Raw genomic sequence first — 21,034 nt, 5'->3', positions numbered from 1 at the left:
CAGAGCACAAATTCCGAGTATGTGTCACCATACTTGGCCACACACCACTTCCCTTTCCCTTTATGGTTAGTGTTACTTTTAGTAAAAATATTTTTTCTAAAATGCTTCTTTTTCAAGGAGTAGAATTTCTTGTTCGGTTTTAGATGACTTTAATAACTGTGATACAGATTAAATGTTGCTTTCACTTTCAGCTTACTGGAAGTCTCTGTTAGAAACAAGCGCTGGCTTGATCTCAGGCAACAGATATGATCTATTTCCAATAAATCAATGAATCAGACATTCATTCAGACCCTGATCAGAGTGAAATGAGCTCTTGAGAAAAACATCTGAGACGTTGTTCTTCTGAAGGAGATCTCATGCAGGAGTATTTGCTCATCTCATGGAGATTAATCAAAACTTCAGAACGTTTTTAGTGGCAGGTTTTCTCTTTCCAATTAGCCCACTGGACTTTCCCTCTTCAAACGGTGCCAGAGCCAGCAGCCAATCAGAGCAGAGAGTCTATCAGGCTCCGCCCCTCTCTTCAGTCAGACTCTCGTCCTCGAGGAGCAGAAGAGCAGATCCACAGCAGAAACCCTCCAGAAGATCATGAGAGTCCTGAGCGCTTTACTCCTCTTGAGTGCTGTCACAGCGTCTGTGAGAGGAGACACAAACTTCACAGGTAAGAGCATGCTTCCTGATCCAGCAGCCGGTCTGAAGCATGCGACAGAGCTCTTATTTTAGACTGACACAGCAAACTTCACTGTCTAATTGCATGTTCTCAGAGAAGCTCTTTGAACGTTTGCCATGGAAAGTCCTGAAAGCCGCAGGACGGCGTGATGGGACGAGTCTTCTTGCTCTGAAATTACACATCTGGGTTTAATTTTAGCAGAGACTGCTCCAGTAAAGACCGTGTTGAAGTCCAGCTTCCATCTGTATCATGAGGGCAGAGTGTTTGAGGAGACTTGCGCCGTGGTCCCGTTCCGGTCCGAAACCCTCCACAGATGCGCCTACAACCGCAGCGACCCGCTGGTGCTGATTATACACGGCTGGACGGTGAGAGAAACAACACAGAACACAAACACAGAAAGAAGAAGATCTTAAGAAGTCTCAGTTCACTCCTCCACAAATTAAGGTCTTAACTGAGAGCAGAAACTCTTACATTTATAAAGTCATGGCATTAAATGTTGCACGCGCTGCAAAGAATGAATATCTTCCTCAGTGTTTCTGTGTTGTTTTCCAGTACAAATATCAAAACATCCTTAAATCAAGATACATTTACAAGAAAAAGAAACAAGAATTACAAGAATAACCCTTAGAAGAACAATAGGGCTTGGGCCCTAAAAATCTGTCAGTAGGGAATGAAAACTTGTTTTCGGATTCCATTGGCAGATATTTGTTGTCATTTTAATCAAAAACACACTTAAGAAAGCATTAAACACATAAAACAAGGCTTTATATCTCATGTCATTTTGCATCTCCAGTAAATGTATCTAGATTTAAGGATCTTTAGATATTTGCACTGGAAAACAAGATAGAAACACTGAGGAAGAGCAGCACTTTATTGCACTTTACTGCAGTGTGATCAGAAGGAACAGTAGAAGATATTCCAGTATTCTGGTGTTTGGGAGCAGAGAAATTAAGACTTAAGATGTTTTCGTAAAGGAAATTAGTTAGAAGTTGAATTCTTAAACTCTGAGGTGGTGCTAATACAACTCATTAAGTTGACTCAGATTTATGTATTGTTTCATTCAATTTTCCATCTTTACTTGTTCTTGAAAATGTCTTCAATAATCATAAATCTACCTTCATAAAGCCTGCAGAAGATCGGAGCTCAGTGAGACCAGCGCTTTTATGAAGGGTCCTTCTATAGAAACCAATCTGTTTAATGTTCACAGAGCTGTTTCTCAAGTAAAACGGGATCATATCTGTGTTTACTGCCTGTTAAATGCTGTGTATCGCTGCTTTACGACTCAGTTCATGAGTCAACAAGCATGTGGAGCAGACAGCAAGCTCCTCCAGACAGATGAAAGGGCAAAGACTTTGAGAGATGGCTTTGTTTTGCCGCATGTGAATGACGTCAGCTCTTCCTCCTGCTCTCAGATGAATGGACGCATGGAGCCCTGGATCTTTGATCTGGCCTCTGCGCTGAAGGTCCGGCTCGAGCGGGTCAATGTGCTCATCAGTGATTGGAGGAAGCTGGCGCTTCAGCCATATCCAATCGCAGCCAAGAACAGCAGACAGGTGGGGCGGGACGTGGCCGCGCTGCTCAAGTGGCTGGAGGTAATGAAGGCCTTCAGCGAAACGTTTGCTGAACCAAACCCAACACAAACCTTATTTCTGAGGTTCATCCGAAGGGGAATAGTTGGGTAAACCTGTATAATGGTGAACGGAAGCGACAGCTAATATATTTTTTGTGCTCCCATTTGCTCCAATAGCAAAAGTAAAGAAATCCAACACAGCAGTTCTATGACTTTTCAGCAGAGGATAAAATAAGGAGAGATTGATTAACCCAGATAAAAATATGTTTTGAGAACATTTCGCTTGCTTGAGCATAGACAAGACTATTCAAGATTTACAGCAGTTTAAGTCGGGAATTTAATGTTTTGCAGCACAGACTTGTTTCAGTTTGCTTTCTTAAAGGGGTCATGTGATGCTTTTCAAAGATAATTATTTTGTGCATTTGGTGTAACAGAATATGTTGACATGCTTTAATATTCAAAAAACACATTATTTTTCAAATACTGTACATTATTGTAGGTCCTCTATGCCCCGCCTCTCTCAAACGCTTCGTTTTCTACAAAGCCCCTCTTTCCGACAAGCGCAGCCTGCTCTGATTGGCCAACTGGCACAGTGCATTGTGATTGGCCAAACACCACAAGCACGAGTCGGAAATGTAACGCCCCTTTCCATAATCGCGAGCTTCAGCTTTCAAAATAAAAGTAAAGACAGTTAATAATGTCCTTAGTTTTACCATCAGTTCAAGCCTGAGAGCGGAACAGAGTCGCGTGACAGGTACAGTGATGATGCTCGTATATGTATTTGCACACAAGCCGCGATCAAGACTATTTCTGATGGGCTATACACTCCGCTGTGATGTGACCCTGTCTCTCTCTCTCTCTCTCTCTCTCTCTCACACACACACACACATGACGCACAAAACTCTGCATTTGAACTGTCAATAGCAAATATTTAAACTAATAACAAAACATACAGTTGTAATAACTTTAGAACTATTGTTCTAATTTGAGCTTTTAGGGAATCATTCTTAAGATTCGATATTTATATGATTAATTGATATTAATCAAAATGTCCAACTTATACCTTACCTTATTAACGTCTTGTCCAGCAAGCATTAAACCAGTATGCCTTAACAATTCAGATTAATTCCGTGGCCACAGTGATACTGAATTGATTAGGTAATATTGACATTAGGTCAAATTAGCATAAGTAAATTTTGAGCGTAGGTAACGCGAACTTTGGCAAATAGTTTCAGATTTGAGTATCACAGCAACAGACAAGAGATTTCTTAATAGAATCAAAGCTTATTTCACTACTCTAACACAATACTAAGCTAAATAACACAAAACAGAATACATAAACACACACACATTGTAGGCAATGAATTGTTTTGATCTGAAGAGAGTTTTAGGTTCTAATGCTCGTTTTCAAGAAGGCTCTAACTCCAACCTGAGGGAAATCACACGCATGGAGCTTCACTATCTTTACTCTTAAAGAATAACTACAACCAGTTTCCAGCAGAATTAGGAAATGTTGTTTGACTTTCCATGCTTTTAGCTGAGTCTCCGTTCCTTCCTGGTTAAGGGAACCCCGGGGTGCGGATTGGCTGCTGATGTGTCGTCACGGGGAACCCCTCTCGCAATTGGCTGGTTTCTCTGTGAAGTGATGACGCTCTCAGGAAGTTGGTTTCAGTTCTTTGGTTTCTGATGTTAAAGTTTCTTTCGAAGTTTGACTGAGTCTTGATCGCTGTTCAATGCTCGGCCATGATGTTAATGGCAGAAAGCACTTAGCAGCGTGATCAGAGCAGGAACCTAAGTTCCAACAGCGCGTGAGCAAGCAGAGAGAGACGAGCGAGCTGAGCTTAAGCTGAGACACATACTTGGGTGTCTGTCTTTAACGGGCTGATTTGGGATCCACCCACGGGCGACTGACCCAATCGGATTCTTCCTCTGGGGCGGAGCTCCGCCCTGCACGGCTTCTTTCCGTGCATACATTATCTCTTCAGATATTTTATCACATGAAGAAATTATTGACAGCAGATTTCTATTCGTATTGTAGAAATCAAACACCAAGTATTTTGCATACCCAAAGTACATATATCAATTGTATCTATTACGCGGTTAAGCCATAGATGAAACAATCCTTAATTCTAAATAATCACACCAAGCATGTGAAACTAAACAATAGTGATCGGGAAAGATGGACATCAAAATATTACAACAATACCATAGATTCCAATAACACAGCAAGCTTATAAATTACATGAAAACAACCTTAATATATATTGTAAATATATTGTGTATATTGTTTTTGAGCATATTGCTTCAATAGCAGCAACAATTATAATTTGTTCTTTTTTCAATCATTCAGCAAAGCATTGAGTCTCTTTGTCTGTTAGAGAAAGAAAATGATTGTTCAAATGAGAGAGAGAGAGAGAGAGAGAGGTTGTCTTGGGGTCACGAGTGTTCCGTTGGACACGCATCTGGAGATCTTCTTAGCTCGGACGTGTGTCGTAAACACATCATTGAATTACTGCGTTAATGGTCAGGAAATCAGGGAGGGTTTGTTCCAGATGACAAGGTCTTTGCCCTGTTCGACTTTATTTATGATAAACCCGGTTGAACACTGAAGGTTCTCGTCTTTAAAGACATCCAGATGTTCTTCTCAAATATATTCCCTGTTTTTATGGTGTCAGGAGATAAGACAATGGTTATCCTCTTTAGACAGGGAGGCGTCATTAGGCTTGGTCCCTTTCAGACTGAAAGGAGGGAATTGACTGAGTTTCCTCTTTGGTATGCACGAGCTCAATTGTTTGAGTCTTGGTTCAATAAGACTCTACACAGTTGCTGATTCAGAAGTGCCAGATTGTCATAGCATCTCCTCTCCTAGGCTCACGAAACTGTCGTCCATAAAATGCGTTGTGATAACATCTGGGTTGTGCTGTTCTGTTGTAAGTAATCTTAATGATTACTAATTGCATCTACTTTCGGAAGGCCAAATAAAGTGCTTTTGCTTTCCCATAGAAACACACAGCATCTCCCTGACATGGCTGCATCAACACTACTGCGGTTACTGAAACCATGCCTTCTTTCTTTGCGTGAACATTTGGGCGGCATTATGCAAGTATTTCCACTTCGTGACGCAGACATGTGGGGATGTGTTTGAATGAGGCGTTTTAGGGGGGTGTGGCAGAGTCTTAACGTTGATAAAGAATATCTCTTTGGTTTTGAGACTTTAGTCTTTGCAACTTCAGGGATCGTATCTATGCACAATCAGCTTGTAACACTCCAAAGAGAAAGAAAAACTTTAAATCGCATCATATGACCTCTTTAATAAAGATGATACTTTTCAGACTGAAGTAGAAATATTTCTAAAAACTAAAATAAGTTATACAAATAATGTACATTATTATGAAAAATGCACAAAATACTAATTTTATATTAGAAATATGTATTTTTCAAAACATGTATGAAAATCAAAGGCATAAATCTAAACAAGTTGTGTTCCAAATTTGAGGTTGACATCTGAAAAAATGAGATTTCAGTCAGATTTTGTTTGAGTGCAGCACCTAACGTTTCCACTAGATTCAGTTCACATTTTTGACCGCAAACAGTACAAATGTGACAAATTTTTTTCAGGACCATGTCAATGTTTTCTTTTTTTACATGGCGAGTGCCAAAACCTTTACCAGGTTTCGTACCATTCCGATGAAGTAAATAAAAAACAAAACAAATAATAATAAAAAACTATAAAAATTATTGAGTCAAAAATGGCCGAACAGGGTTAAATAATTTTTTTCTTGGTTATGCAAATGTCAAGCGAACATTCCATTGTGTAAACATCATTTTGCAAACATTACTGGAATGTTACATTCTGAAACATTCTGAAACAAGAAGCAACATTTAAGAAACTTTAGATGAACATCCAACTAAAACGTTTCAGAATGAAAATGCTCTATGAACAATGCATAATAATAATAATAATAATAATAAACAGTTTGAGAACATTATTAAAGACCATATAACTTTGAACCAATGTTCTCTTACACTGTGTCCTAACAATACGAGACGCTGAAACGCGCGGTAAAAAGTATCTTTTCCATATTAATCCTTTTGTCCAAACCAGCCGCTGGAACAACAGCATACAAACTGTGAACATGATAATCTCAGGTGCTGATTACGTTTTATTCAAAGTTAAAAGTGTCTAATGTGAGTTTGAATATCATATTGTGGGACATTTCTATCCATACTGAAAGCAACAATAGATAGTTTACCTCAGATCTTGAACATAAATTAAAGCAAAGATGTCCATTAAAACTGCAAACCAACGAGTGTTTTCCATAACAAAAGTGGTATCGGTCACACATGTTAAAAAGGTTTCATATTTATGAATTGAGTGCAGTGTGACACTGAAAGACTGTGATATTTGTATGTAAGAGTGAACCGCTTGAGTCCAGATGGCACTTCCTCTCTCGACAGGAAGTGACGCAGCTCTCCATGGATGACGTCCATCTGATCGGCTACAGTCTGGGAGCGCATGTGGCCGGATTCGCAGGAAGTCATTTCAGAGGACTGAGGAAAGTGAGCCGCATTACTGGTAAGATGAAGCTAAACATGTGATCAGACAGGATTTATCAGATCTGGAGCTTCATCTCAGCCGAACATCAACCGTAAACATCAGAGCCACACACAAATATAATTAAATTATTCAAAGTAATTCAACTAAACCTTAAAAAAAAAAAATCAAAACTATACAATGCTATGTAATATTCAGATTTGCTAAATCACACTATAATTCAGATTTACACAAATCATTCAAATTCAAATCTTTTTGTCATATTTCTGGCTCCATAAACTGTTCCAAAATACCATAATTTTACATTATTTTTGGTATAAAAACTAAAAACCTAATTTATGTAAAAGCATAAGGTAAGTCTCTGAGACGTCTGCTAAAGCGCGCTTGATCTGGGAAACATCTGCTGTGCAAAAACCTCTGATAAATGTCTTAGAAAAATCAGATTTACATATAAACATCTTAAAGACATTTTCTACACATCTATTTAAGATCTGATGTCATAGAGACATATTGCAGATGAGCAAACACTTGCAGATGTAAATGCAGACGTTAAATAGATGTGATGCATCAGAGTATGAGCTCAAGCTCAGGGTAGTGAACAATACAAAACACAAACTATTATAAACAAATCATACTCAAAATGTAACATAGTGTGCCATATAACAGATAAAAAACGAAATTACCATGTGCAAAACATAACAATACAATTGTGTTGGATGCTTCTATCTATTAACCCTGAATCATTGTGGATGTGCGATCAATCACGAGACCAATCACAACACAAGTGCACATGGCTATCAAGCAATGTGGCAAAAATCATCCCATTGTTTTTTCTGGTATTAAGAAATAAAAAAAAACAACAACAACAACAAAAGTCCCAGTCTCAGGTGCACACAGCAGCAGAGTAACGTTAGTTTAGTTTTATGTGGAAACATGGAGGAAAGCTGGGAGGTTTTATAAGAGTGCTAAGAGAATTATACAAATGAATATATGAATTAATTAATTATATGAATGTACCTCTGAAGATTCAGACATCTTCAGGAAAGATTGGATGGCATTTTGTTTTCATCTTCGCTCCATGTAATACCTAATAAACTAGTGTTTTAATCACAGCTGTAATTCTGCTGCTCCATCAGCGCCACCTGCTGTCAGAGAGTGCATCTACAGAGACATTCAGCATTCAGCTTGTGTGCAGCTTCTTCTCTGGACTAAACACAGACCGGATCTGCATGCCCTGCTGTAGTTTATGACCGGTTGATGAAAAACAAGCTTAAGTGGGTTCTGCACATTTAAACCATTCAGATAAGGTATTTATAGAATTATTTATGGAGCAGATAAAATACATATAATCATTTATTAATCACTTTTCATTTTGACTTGACACTTTTCTTTATTTAATAGTAATAATAATAATAATAAGTTTAATTTATATAGCGCCTTTCCCAAGCTCAAGGGCACTTCACAATGACAAAACAGTATAAGCAATCAGTACATACATAGATGGACAATAAAGGCTGGAATGTGAGCGTTACCATTTTTAAAACCTTTTCAAAGTTTTATGTTATTAGATAAACTGTTGTCAGTCGTGTTGTTTTTTAAAATCCGAACATCATTGGTAATATTATAGTTTTAGTGTTAATGCAAACAAAAAGTAATTTGTTTTGTTGTTCGTTGTACGGTGGCCGAGAGAGCTCAATGCACTGCATATAGAAAAAACATTTGCAAATTAAGAAAACAACTTCATCAATTTAAATGCTCACAACATAACCAAACAAAGAAACGCACTGCAAATAAAATAGATTTTGTTGTATTGTGAGCATTTGCACCACCTGCTGTCAAACTGATGAAGATGTTTTCTTGATTTGCTGGTGCTTTTTCTATTTGCGTGTGTTTTCTGAAGTTGCAGTGCGTTGAGCTCTCTCGGCCACCGTATCGTTGATTTTAAATATAAAATATAATCGTGATAAGAAATGTTCATACGTCACATGTCTAATCACTAGAATGAAGAAGTGGAGATCTTAACATGACTGAGATGTCGTTCAGAGTCCAGATCACTGAGTGTGGATGAAGCACATGAAGTGTTTGTGTGTTTGCTGCAGGTCTGGATCCGGCCGGGCCGCACTTCGAGGGTCTGCCGGCGTTTGACAGACTGTCTCCGGATGACGCTCAGTTCGTGGACGCCGTCCACACCTTCACCGGCTCCAGCATCGTGCCAGGCGTGGGAATCAAGCAGAGCGTCGCTCACGTCGACTTCTACCCCAACGGAGGCTCCTTCCAGCCCGGCTGCAAGATGCTGGACATTTACAGCAACGTCTTCCAGTACGGCCTGCAAGGTACGGCTGGACAAAATATGGACACGCTGGACAGGATTCATTTGCATTTATTTACATAAGAGGCCATTCAAACTGGACGTGTTCATGTGTTTTTGATTAATTACACAAAACACACTATTTTTAAAAAAGTTTTTAAAAGATGAATCGATGCAGAAGCAGCTGAATGAGGAATATGTCTTAGTTACTGAAGCTTCCAGTGCACAGCAGACTTATTATATCATATATGAACTAAATATTAACCACTGTTATATATGAACTAAAACGAAAACCATAAAACATAAAACATTATTGTTATTTGAAATAAAATATAAAAACTTAAATTTATTTTAAGCTAGTTTCCAAAGCAACATGAACATGAGAATTTTCATCTAGTTTAACTTGATGACTAAAGTAAATAAAAGTCAAATTAAAATAAAAATGCATAAAAAAATATATAGACATGTTTACATTAAAAACAACAAAAAGTAATAAAAATGAAATTAATATGAAAATAAATATATCATATAAAATATAATATTATATATATATAGATATATATTATAAAAATATCACTGCAAAAATATTTAAATGTTCTTGAATCAAGATTAGCAAAATGACTTATGACATTAAGCAATGTTTTATGAAAAATGGATCAAAATGTAGATTTTTGCTTGTTAACAAATCTGCCAATGGGGTAAGAACAATAATTTTAATTCAAAGGGAAAACAATATTATTTTTATTGCCCAGATAGCAATTTTGTTTTTCAATTTAAGCAAAAACATACATAATTTTGCATTTTGCATAATACATTTTGCAGAAAACAAAACTTAATATGTTAAGCCATTTTGGTAATCAAGTCAATTGAATACAAATAATATTTAGATATTTGTACTGGAAAACAAGTTTAATAAATGGTTCTACTGCACATGAGATGAAGCATTATGGGGACTGATGACGATGTCTGTGCTTTAACTTTTTTAATGGCACACACAAAAACATTGCACTTATGTGAACTGCAAACTCAACTGAAATGCGTCTGCCTAATGCATATTTACATATACCCAACGATTAAAAATAGAGCGCAGGCAGCGCCTCACCTGCAGTGAACACAGTCATTTCCACACAGATGCTCTGTTTTATAGGAGTTCCCAAGACCATTAAATGCGCCCACGAGCGCGCCGTCAAACTCTTCACCGACTCCCTCATCAACGCCAGCCAGCCCATAATAGGCTATCGTTGTCATGACGACAGCGCCTTCAGCAGAGGCCTGTGTCTGGACTGCAAGCAGCAGCGCTGTAACACACTGGGCTTCGCTGTGCGGCGCCAGAGATCAGGGAGGAGCGCTAAAGGCCTGTTCCTCAGAACCGCACCGCAGCCGCCCTACAGAGGTGTGTGTGTGTGTGTGTGTGTGTGAATGAGTCCAGACAGCAGACAGAAGCTGACTCCTGTTTCACACACTCTCACTCTCTCACAGTGTTTCACTATCAGATCAGAGTCCTGCTGAAGAACCTGATGGAGCCGCTCGAGGCCTCGCTGTCCGTCACACTCAACGGCACTGAAGGAGAGAGCCCAGAGCTACCCATAATCCTGTGAGTCACAGAGATAACTGTACATGAGATACAAGAGCTAACGACCAGATATATATGACAGACAGTATATATGGGTCATTCTACAGAATTAATAATGTTTAAAATATTAGTAAGCTTAATATATATAAAATCATCATTTAAAAGTGTAACTTTAAGGAACGTCACTGCCAAACCGCATCTTTGAGCTAGTTTCAAAAGTATATAAAATTGTCACTACCAAAACATTTGGTGTAGTTTCGGAAGTGACATCTTTGTTTTTACAAATATGATCAAAGAAGGCTGTGGAAATAAATCTGCATTGTTAATCCTTTTGATCTTTTATTAAAACAATTCACAAAAATCTAACCTTTCATTGGATAATAAGAATTCAAAATGGGGGGAAATATCATTCTGAAATAAATGTTTTTCTCAAACACACATTGGTCACAATTAACGGCACCCTTTTATTCAATACTTTCTGAAACCTCAGTTTGTCAGTTTAACAGCTCTAAATGTTCTCCTATAATGCTTGATGAGGTTAGAGAACACCTGACAAGAGATCAGAGACCATTCCTTCATCCAGAATCACTCCAGATCCTTTAGATTCCCAGCTTCTTCTCTTCAGTTCACCTCACTCATCTTCTACAGGGTTCAGGTCAGAGGACTGGAATGGCCAGCAGAAGCTTGGTTTTGTGCTCAGTGACCCATTTTTGTGTTGTTTTTGAGGTTTGTGTTTGGATTATTGTACGGTTGGAAGATCCAAACATGGCCCATTATAAGATTTCTAACAGAGTCAGTCACTTATTGATTTTTTATCTGCTGGTATTTGATAGAATCCATGATGCCATGTGTCTAAACAAGATGTCCAGGACCTCCAGCAGAAATATAGGCCACAACATCACAAATACAGCAGTATATTTCATTGTACACATGGGGTACTTTTTATCCCTGTGTTCACCAAACCCATCTTGAGTGTTTGCTGCTAAAAAGCTCATATTTTAGTTTCATCTGACCATAGAAGCCAGTCCCATCTGAAGTGCCAGTCCTGTCTGATAACTGAATATGCTGGAGATTGTTTCTGGATGAGTGAGGAGAATTGTTCTTGAAATCCTCCCAAACAACATGTAGTGATATAGAGGCTGTTTGACCCCGAGACTCAACTATTTTCTGCAATTCTCCAGCTGTGGTCCTTGAAGAGTCTTTAGCCACTCAAACTCTCCTCCTCACCGTGCATCAGGACGATATAGACACACGTCCTCTTCCAGGCAGATTCATAACATTTTATGTTGATTGGAAATTCTTAATTATTGCCCTGATGATGGAAATGGGAATTTTCACTGCTCTAGCTCTTTTCTTAAAGCCACTTCACTAATTTGTGAAGCTCAATTATCTTTTGCTGCACATCAGAAATATATTCTTTGTTTTTTCTCATTGTGATGGATGATTAAGGGAATTTGGGCTTTGTTTTCCCTCCTATTTATATTTCTGTGAAACAGGAAGCCATGGCTGGATAATTTCATGTTCATAATCCCCCTGGAGTGCTCATTGTGAATATGAATGGGAGTATACTTCAGAGATATTTTACTCTTAAGAATTTCTAGGGGTACCAGTAGTTGTGTCCAATGTGTATTAGAGAAAACGTTTATTTCATAATGATATTTCCCCCCCATTTTAAATTCTTATTATCCAATGAAAACTTAGATGTTTGTGATTTTTAAAAATAAAAGATCAAAAGGATTAACAATGCACAATTATTTTCACAGCCTTCTTTGATCATATTTACCAAGGGTACCAACAATTCTGACCATGTATGTACATTTACTATTTTATTAATTTATCAGATGCTTTTATCCAAAGCGACACTTTTGGGTGTAGATGTAAAAACAAAGATTTCACTACTGAAACTCCACCAAATGTTTCAGTAGTGACATCTTTGTATTTACATTTACATTTATTCATTTAGCAGATGCTTTTATCCAACGGGACTTTTATGGGTGTTTTGGTTGTTATCCCATAAAATTGTCACTCCACCAAATGTTTCAGTAGGGACTGTTTTGGTAGTTTTGGTGGTGAAATCTTTGTTTTTTGGGAGATATCCCATAAAATTGTCACTGCAGAAACATTTGGTGGAGTTTTGATATATATATTTTTTTATTTACAGTGGGGAAAAAGAATATTTGATCCCCTGCTGATTTTGTGCGTTTGCCCATTGACAAAGAAATGATCAGTCTATAAATTTAATGGTAGGTTTATTTGAACAGTGAGAGACACAATAACAACAAAAAAATCCAGAAAAACGCATTTAAAAACGTTATAAATTGATTTGCAAACACTTGTACGCCTCTCCTTCAGATGTGAAATCTATGAATCACAAATGGTCTTGAGCTTGCACGCAAATGAATGGTTCCAGCTCTCTGCCTTGCAAACGACTCATAATTAATGTCATTAACATGCAAAAGATCACCAGTCATCATCCATATTATTTCATTTAGAACAGCGAGCTGCAAGAACAGCTTATATTTCCAAAAACCTGCAATACTCCGACAAGAAAAAGTGTGTACGTCTGCTCAGACCTGGACGTGACGCTAAGCATTTTTCCACGTCAAAGACCGTTTTTACAAATATGAGCGCCAGCGTGGATTTAAGCGTTCAACCCTCTATAAGATCACATCTGTGCGTGCACACGCTTTATAAACGAGGCCCCTGAAGCATAACCGTGTCATGTGTCTGCGCTGTCCACAAAGATATCGGCGCTGGCGTTAATCACATTTAAAATATAGATTTTACCCTATATATTTCAATCCATTGAAACACATTCACATAGTGTGTGAACACAACACATTTAAATAAAAATGAAGGAGCATACGTTATTATGTTGCAATAAAAAAAAAAAAGAACAGTATATTACAGTATTACAAAAAAATGCTAAATATAGTTTTGGTCTGGTAGGTTTTCAATCAGCATTTGCATTTAGCCTACATGTAGAATACCGTAAGACTGAAAATGCCCCTGAAATACATTTTAAAATATATTTTGGTATAGGAATGTTGAAATTAAATATATTTCCTATTTCTTATATATTGTTAGGGTTAGGCGTAAGCCCTGTTTTAGCTGTAATATATTTGCTATATGGGAATATTTAATAAATAGCAGTGGATATTTAAATTAACAATTTATAAAACCTTTAGATAAGTATAAAATAAAATCTTGCATGTGTTTTGTTGAGTATCATATTTGATCATCAGGCTTTTATGGCTCATATAGAAGAAGAATATGAAGGAAAAACAGTTGTTTTATTCAGAGACTCGAACTGAGCAGAAATATGAATTTTCTGCAAATGCTGATATTTCTATGATAATATTCTTCTGCTTGTGATATAAATCAATGAGATCTTTATAACAGCAGAGCAGATACTGACATAAAATGATCTAAATAGCACTCTATATCTCCAGTAATATGTCTCAGTAAGATGAGATTGAAATGATCCAAACATATGCAATGCTGATTGAGAGATGAAGAACAAAACGCTCCTCAGAAGATGTGAGATGAAGATCATTCCTCCGCTGAGGAACAGAGAAAGTAAAGCTTCTGGAAACAAACGCTCCTCAGAAGATCCTGATGATCAGATTTGAGACGCGCTGGTTTATCACGAGAGTGAGTGCAGTTATGACTGAGTTACTGTGGGTCTGCAGGCATCAGGAGAGCGGCGCTCTGGAGAGCTTCTCGTCTCTGCTGGCGGTGGCGTCGGATCTGGGCCGGCTCCGCTCCGTCAGGCTGGTCTGGAAGGGAGATCTGGTCTGGTCCAGCTGGATGAGGCGCGTCAGGAACATCATGAGCTGGAACAGCTCCGGTCGGGACACAGAGCTCAGCGTCTGGAGGATCTGCATCAAATCAGGAGAGACTCAGGAGAAGTGAGATTCTGTCTCTACTGAATACTGTCTGTCAAACACTTAATACATTCTCAGATGCTTTTCTACATTTCTCCAATCATCTTTAACAATTGCAAATATTTAAAATATCGTATATAATTTAAAAGCATTTAAAATATATTTTGACTGCAATAAATGGAGGGCAAAATATACATTCACGTCATATTTGAAGAAAAAAAATTATATAGTATATGCTTTAAAAATACTATATATATATCATACCAAATGATTACACTATAACACTAGTATATCAGCAGCTACACATGGTTTGAAGTCAGTTATTTCTATCTTTTGCTGTAGTGTGTCACTTTACATTTCCAAACATTCATTTAGTCATTAATAATAATAATCCAGTGAGATTTAGATCTGATCTGATCATCATCAGTCTGTCTGGAATGACATGAAGAAACAGAACAAACTGAGACTAAATCCAGAAGAACTGTGTCTCCAGACGCTTCAAGAAACCTCCTGCAAAGCTACAGAGCTGTTAGAAGCTTTAGGCTCTTGTGTAAAATGCTGTAAAATGAGGATACTGTCAAAAATAATGTCATAAAGAGATTTTCTTTATCAATTAACTTATTAAATATTTATGGCATTATTTTTGACAGCATTTTTACTCAAGTGCCTAAAGCTTCTAACAGCTCTGTAGCTTTGCAGGAGTCTCTTGAAGCGTCTGGAGACACAGTTCTGCTTCAAACACTTCAGCATGTTTTCAAGAAGCAGTCTTCATTTCATTGACAATGTTTCCACTCAGAAAATTGAGACGATAGCTTCATAAAGTTTTGAATGACAAAGACTGATGGAAATCTATTGAATTTTTTCATCATTTAATAAAAATACAGGATAAAGAAAAAAATACTTGATCTCCAGTACATTTACAAATCTACATTTAGCTAAACTGTAATGTATTTAGTCAAATAATATCGTATCTTTACTAAAACAATACTCAGATAACTAAATGGCTTTTTAATCAAAAGACTGACTAAAGCAATCAAAATTTACTGTCAAAATAAACACTTCATTTTGATCAGTTTCCCATAAACGGTGAGTTTATGAATAAAACAAGAACAAATATCTGTCACTTGGTTCAGAAAAATCGACTTCGTTCAAAGAGAAACAAGTTTTCATTCCCATCTGACTGATATTTGTTAGTTTGAATCATAAACACAACATTTTGCTCAGTTTTTCAAGACTTCATATGGTAATTTGTAAGGATGTTTAGATATTTGAACAGGAAAACAAACATAAGACAGACTTTTGTTTTGTAATACATTCATGAAGCATGAATGTAGGGCTTTGTGCTGATTTTAGGACTTGTTTTAGACCGCTTGCTCAGTCTTTAACTGATGCTCAGATGATGGAGGGTTGGACGGTTAAACACTAGATCACACGGCTCTGATTGATCGTGTATCAGGAGCAGCCCAGCGGTCATTGGCTGGACATAGGAAGCTCATCCCACACTGAGATATATGTAGGCCGTCATGTTTGACATTCAGTTTACATCAAATCACGTCATGTCAAGTTTTTGACGTCAGATTAATTTGCATATTTGACCTGTTTGATGTGAACTTGATGTCTTTTCAACATTGATTAGCCTCTGGACGCGGTCAAGCGAACATCATCAGCTGCATGAATGAAGCAAAGCCTTCGCTCAAACCGTCTCTGATGACGTGATCAGATGATGTGTGATCTGTGAAATGCAGCAAAGCCTCTGAGAAAAACTGATGTTAATGCATGCTCTGAAGACTGTGAACGCTTAAGCCAAGTTAAACTAGAGATGATGATTATTTTCTCATGAAAGAACGTTCTCGCTGGTTTCATGCATGAAAATACAGATCACTATCAGTGCAGTTCAGTTTGCTGCTTCATTACAATTATAAAAGGGTGTTATATGTGACCCTGGAGCACAACAGCAGTCATCAGTAACACAGGTATATTTGTAGAAATAGACAACAATACATCGTATGGGTCAAAATTATAAATTTTTTTTTATGCCAAAAATCATTAGGATATTAAGTAAAGATCATGTTCCATGAAGATATTTTGTAAATTTCCTACTGTAAATATATCAGAACTTCATTTTTGATTAGTAATATGCATTGCTAAGAACTTCATTTGAACAACTTTAAAGATGATTTTTAGAGATCGACCGATATATAGATTTACCGATATTTTCCCGATATTTAATCATTTTTCCATAATCTGATATCGGTTTTGTAATATCGGATTCACCGATAAACACCGCCATCTTGTGGGTGTTTTGAGAATTGCGCGCAGGATCGCAATTGCAGCGCATCTGAGGGGAGACGAGACAACAACGGCGTGCAGGTACTTGATTTGCTGTAGTTTGTAAACTATTTAATATTACAGTCATTAATGCACAAATTAGATGTATTACATAAATGCCTGATATGTAGTTTATGCAAGTTGGCTCTAAGAAATATGATAAATAAGATACTCTGTCAAGCCCTGTCCCTATAAAGATATAACTTTGCCTGAAATAACACAGCCATGAATCAGCACATGTTGGAAATAAAAGCGCTGAACTGAATTCTCTCTGTGGTCTATTAGTCTCGTGAAGTCGGAGTCACGTAGATAATCCGTCAAGTCCTCTCCCAATAAAGACGTAACTTTGCATGAATTAAATAATACAGCCATGAATGATTGCATGTTGGAAATAAAAGCCTTGAATTTAACCCTCTGGCCCTCTTCGTTTAGGAGTCACACTTGCCTTCTTCGTGGTCAAAAGTGACCGAAGCCTTGAAATGTAACTTTTTTTTTTTTTTCAGGAAAATCAATGTAATATATTTTTATTATTATTTATGATTTTGTGGGAATTTTATGATACTATGCAATATTTATACAATTTTAATGAGCTATTTTTTTCCATTGGAATTCATATGTATTTTTTTTTTTTTTTAATTCTTTATTTTTACTATTTTTTAATAAATGCAATATTTCACATTAAAATAGTGAAGGCATTTAAAATCCATTTTTTTGAAGTGAGAATTGGGCCATCTGAAGGCATTAAAAAATAAAAACTTATGTAATGTTGTACGCAACTGTAATGTTGCGTAACCTTCTTGTATTAGCACCCTATATAGATATATACAGAGGCTTTTGGATTCCTGTTGTTTATTAGACAAAATTTTCTTAGGTTTTGCATTTAGATATATCTAGACATTCTAAAAGATTAGATGAGGTGAGGCACGAGCCGCGCAGGGACCAGCTCTGCAGTCACCAACCCTAACATTGTCTTACCAGCTAATTTCTCTGTGTGTGTGTGTGTGTGTGTGCATGTGTGGGTGTCTATTTTGCACTCCTGATATTCCAGACAGTCACCCCTTGATTGCTGATGAAAAAGAACGAGTTCAATGTTGAACACTTTCGTTGCCATGTAACTATAAACTATGATAAAAGTTCATCAGCATGCATTGATTAATCAAATGTTGTAGCAAAAAAAAAAAAAAAAAACCCAAAACAAACAAATTGCAACCAAATTATGTGCTCGTGAGACCAACTGAGAAAGTTAGTCGCAAAAGTGAGATCAGTGGGAAGAATGAGTCTAGAGCCCTGCATGAAAGAATTCTCAAACATGTTTTGTTAAGATGACTGAAAGGAGGAAAAACCAAAGTGAAGTATGGACTTACTTCACGCAGTCATTTATTTACTTTATAACAGTAAATAAATATCGGTTCTGCATATCGGTTATCGGGGACATAAACATGCAAATAATTGGTATCGGTTATAAAAAAAAAAATCAATATCGGTCGATCACTAGTGATTTTCTCAATATTTAGATTTTTTTGCACCCTCAGATTCCAGATTTTCAAATAGTTGTATCTCAGACAAATATTGTCCTATCATAACAAACCATACATCAATGGAGAGATGATTTATTCATATATAAATCTGAGTTGGTCCCTTATGGCTGGTTGTGTGGTCCAGGCTCACAGTTCATCTGTAAGAAGGGTATATTTCTCCGTGCTCTGTTTAGGCTGTGGTTCTGCGGCGTCTCGGCAGGAGTCTCTCGTCTCAGGATCTCAGAGGAGCAGGAGTTCACGCGCTGCCGGATCAAACATCACAACACAAACAGCAGCGCTTCAACCCAGTCTGTTTATTAATGCAGTTCAAGTACTCCAAAAAAATTACATCTCTTTGCACAATACGTTCTGAAATGTTACGTAAAAATGTTCAAAGTGAACAAAAATTTAGGTACTGTATAAAACACAGTGAACATTAACAGACAGCAGTATTAATCTTTTTTTTTTTTTTTCTGGTTTTTCATTCGTTTCTCAATTTTAGTGTTGGGCCTATTTTCACCTACGACATCTGGACTCGATTAAGACGTTTTTTTTCAGTGCACTTTTCCTCTATGAAATTTCACCAAGACTACGTAAAAATGAAAAAAAGTCAAATACAGGCAAATATTCTCTGATCCAGACCGCCGCAAAACCACCGAGCCGGGTTTCTTCCTCGCAGATGGCAGTACGGTGCGGTCGGCCTGGACTCACAAACGTTAGAACAAAAGAACAGTATCAAAACCAACAGAAATCCTCCAGTTACTGTACAGAGTTCAGATGAGACCAGTCCGTCTCCACCATGATGAAGATGATGATGATGAAGGTGTGTTTCTGTCAGAGTCTGTAAACTAAACGTGTTAATGTGACCGTTAGTACCACAAGAATCCTCCGCTTTCCCATGATGCTCAGTGGCTGCAGGGTTCTTCATGATCTGTCACTAAACTCAAGTCTGCGCTGCTCTTCATGCACACGTTCCTCATTAGTGGAGTGTGGTGAATGTGAGTGTATGGCAAGCCACTTTAACATTTAGTCCCCACAACATACTAGCATCCACTCGCATACTCTTATTCTTTAGCTACTAGTGCACATCTTTAGCTATTAGTACCTCTTTAAAAGAACCTATACATTAGGTACTAGTACACACTTATTAGATACTAGTACACACTTATTAGATACTAGTACACACTTATTAGATACTAGTACGTTATCCAAATGTTACAGGCAAGATTTTTAATTGAGCTCTAGGGTCAGCTGACGAGTTAAAACAAGACGACATAAACAATTGTGACTATTAAGATAAGAACAGTTACTAGCAACAATTACAAACGATGTGTTTAAAAAAATAAGTCCCTAAAACTAGTGACTATCACATAACTAAATACTAGTAAGCATTCAATAGATACTAGTAGAATTTAAAAACATTAGTCACATTATGAATGCATGCTAGTCAGAACTGAAGTTAATGTCTGAATGACAGATCCTCATAGAAGTGGCAAAACTTTGAAATGTGCTACTAGGAACAACATAATAGTCACCACTGATATACATACTAGTATCTAATAAATACTGTTATCTTTGAAAGGTTATTAGTACCCAAATAATAATATACGTAGTACCCAAAGAATGAACACTAGCAGCTAATGAATAAGTACTCGTATCTTATGAGAATCAGTACCTTTAGAAAGTTAGTAGTACCTAAATAATAAGCGTGGGTAGCTGAAGAGGTTTTGAGGATTAAATGTTGAAGGGGCTTGCCATAGCGGTGTGTAGCTATATACAAACAAACACGAACGCACACAGAATGAAGCATGTAAACGGCGGACCGATGCGGAGCCGCCTCCTTCGTTAGGGGTTTTGAGTCCTGAGTGTTGTCAACAAAACTGCAACTGCAAATCTCTTATCGACAGTAGAAGAAATAATCTGTTCTCACATATAATACAGCTAATATCGTTCCTCTATACAGCCGTGCGTCTGCGGAAAAGGCTCTTACAAAATAAAAGTCCTTTTCCGTGCTGAAGCTCCGCACGAATCCTTAAAAAGATGTTTGATATCAAACCAGGAGTCTTGAGAGGGACGACAGGAGACGCTCTATCTACAGATACCCCGGTAAACCTTGGCACTCGAGGGTAAAACAGAGAAATGATGCGAGGACAGAGAGGAGGGAAGTCTGAGGAAGCGTTATGGACCGGAAGCTCTCAACGTCTCATCTGGCCCATCTGGTAGTTCTCCCGGGGCTGGGGCCGGGGCTGGGGCCGGGGCTGGGGCTGGGGCTGGGGCTGGCGCTGGGCCTGGCGTGGAGCGGGCCGCTGGTTCTGGTGAGCATGCTGGTGCTGGTACTGGTTCTGGTGCTGCTGCTGACTGGCGTGCTGAGCTCGTCGTCTCTTCAGAGTACCTTCACCAGACAGACAGAGAACACAAACACACCTCAAATACTAATTTCTGAGACCACAGCAACAAAAACATCTTCATTTACTCCTGACCAAAGTCAAACCATTTTATCAATGGAAACTCTTCAGTTGATCAAATACTTTGACTATGGTCAGACGTAAATTAAAATTTTCAACTGATTGGGGTTATAATAACAATATTTACAGGGATATAATGTTTGTTATTGTGATATAAACAATTA

At 37.6% G+C, this 21,034-nt stretch overlaps 2 protein-coding genes across 4 annotated transcripts in view; one reads left to right on the top strand and one right to left on the bottom strand.

Annotated features, from left to right (window-relative positions):
• The first annotated feature begins 293 nt into the window (after positions 1–293).
• On the top strand, positions 294–19,371 carry lipcb (lipase, hepatic b). Of its 2 annotated transcripts, XM_079412455.1 has the most exons (11): positions 294–364; positions 472–658; positions 866–1,032; positions 2,080–2,259; positions 6,696–6,813; positions 8,892–9,125; positions 10,248–10,493; positions 10,580–10,694; positions 14,366–14,584; positions 18,600–18,736; positions 18,908–19,371. In XM_079412455.1, exons 2-10 carry the CDS (start codon positions 586–588, stop codon positions 18,724–18,726), a joined length of 1,479 nt encoding a protein of 492 aa, XP_079268581.1. In that variant the 5' UTR covers positions 294–364; positions 472–585; the 3' UTR covers positions 18,727–18,736; positions 18,908–19,371. The 2 variants fall into 2 exon arrangements, with proteins under 2 accessions (XP_079268581.1, XP_079268580.1); XM_079412454.1 differs by having other exon boundaries at positions 18,600–19,368.
• The window catches only part of adam10b (ADAM metallopeptidase domain 10b), a 38,395-nt gene continuing 36,060 nt past the window's right edge, over positions 18,700–21,034 (bottom strand). For both annotated transcript variants that reach the window (XM_079412453.1, XM_079412452.1), the window contains one exon: positions 18,700–20,797. In XM_079412453.1, coding sequence (XP_079268579.1) covers positions 20,601–20,797 — 197 coding nt within the window. In that variant the 3' untranslated portion in view covers positions 18,700–20,600. The remainder of the gene's footprint in view (positions 20,798–21,034) is intronic.

Source organism: Barbus barbus (genome assembly GCF_936440315.1).
Source record: "Barbus barbus genome assembly, chromosome: 48".
Classification (NCBI taxonomy): domain Eukaryota; kingdom Metazoa; phylum Chordata; class Actinopteri; order Cypriniformes; family Cyprinidae; genus Barbus; species Barbus barbus.
This window is presented reverse-complemented; position numbering and strand designations above follow the sequence as displayed.

Excerpts from the sequence above, each read along its gene's own strand:
- lipcb (XM_079412455.1), top strand. The coding sequence starts at position 586 with ATGAGAGTCCTGAGCGCTTTACTCCTCTTGAGTGCTGTCACAGCGTCT. Across the intron at positions 1,033-2,079 it reads TGATTATACACGGCTGGACG|ATGAATGGACGCATGGAGCC; the intron begins GTGAGAGAAACA and ends TCCTGCTCTCAG. Across the intron at positions 2,260-6,695 it reads CGCTGCTCAAGTGGCTGGAG|GAAGTGACGCAGCTCTCCAT; the intron begins GTAATGAAGGCC and ends CTCTCTCGACAG.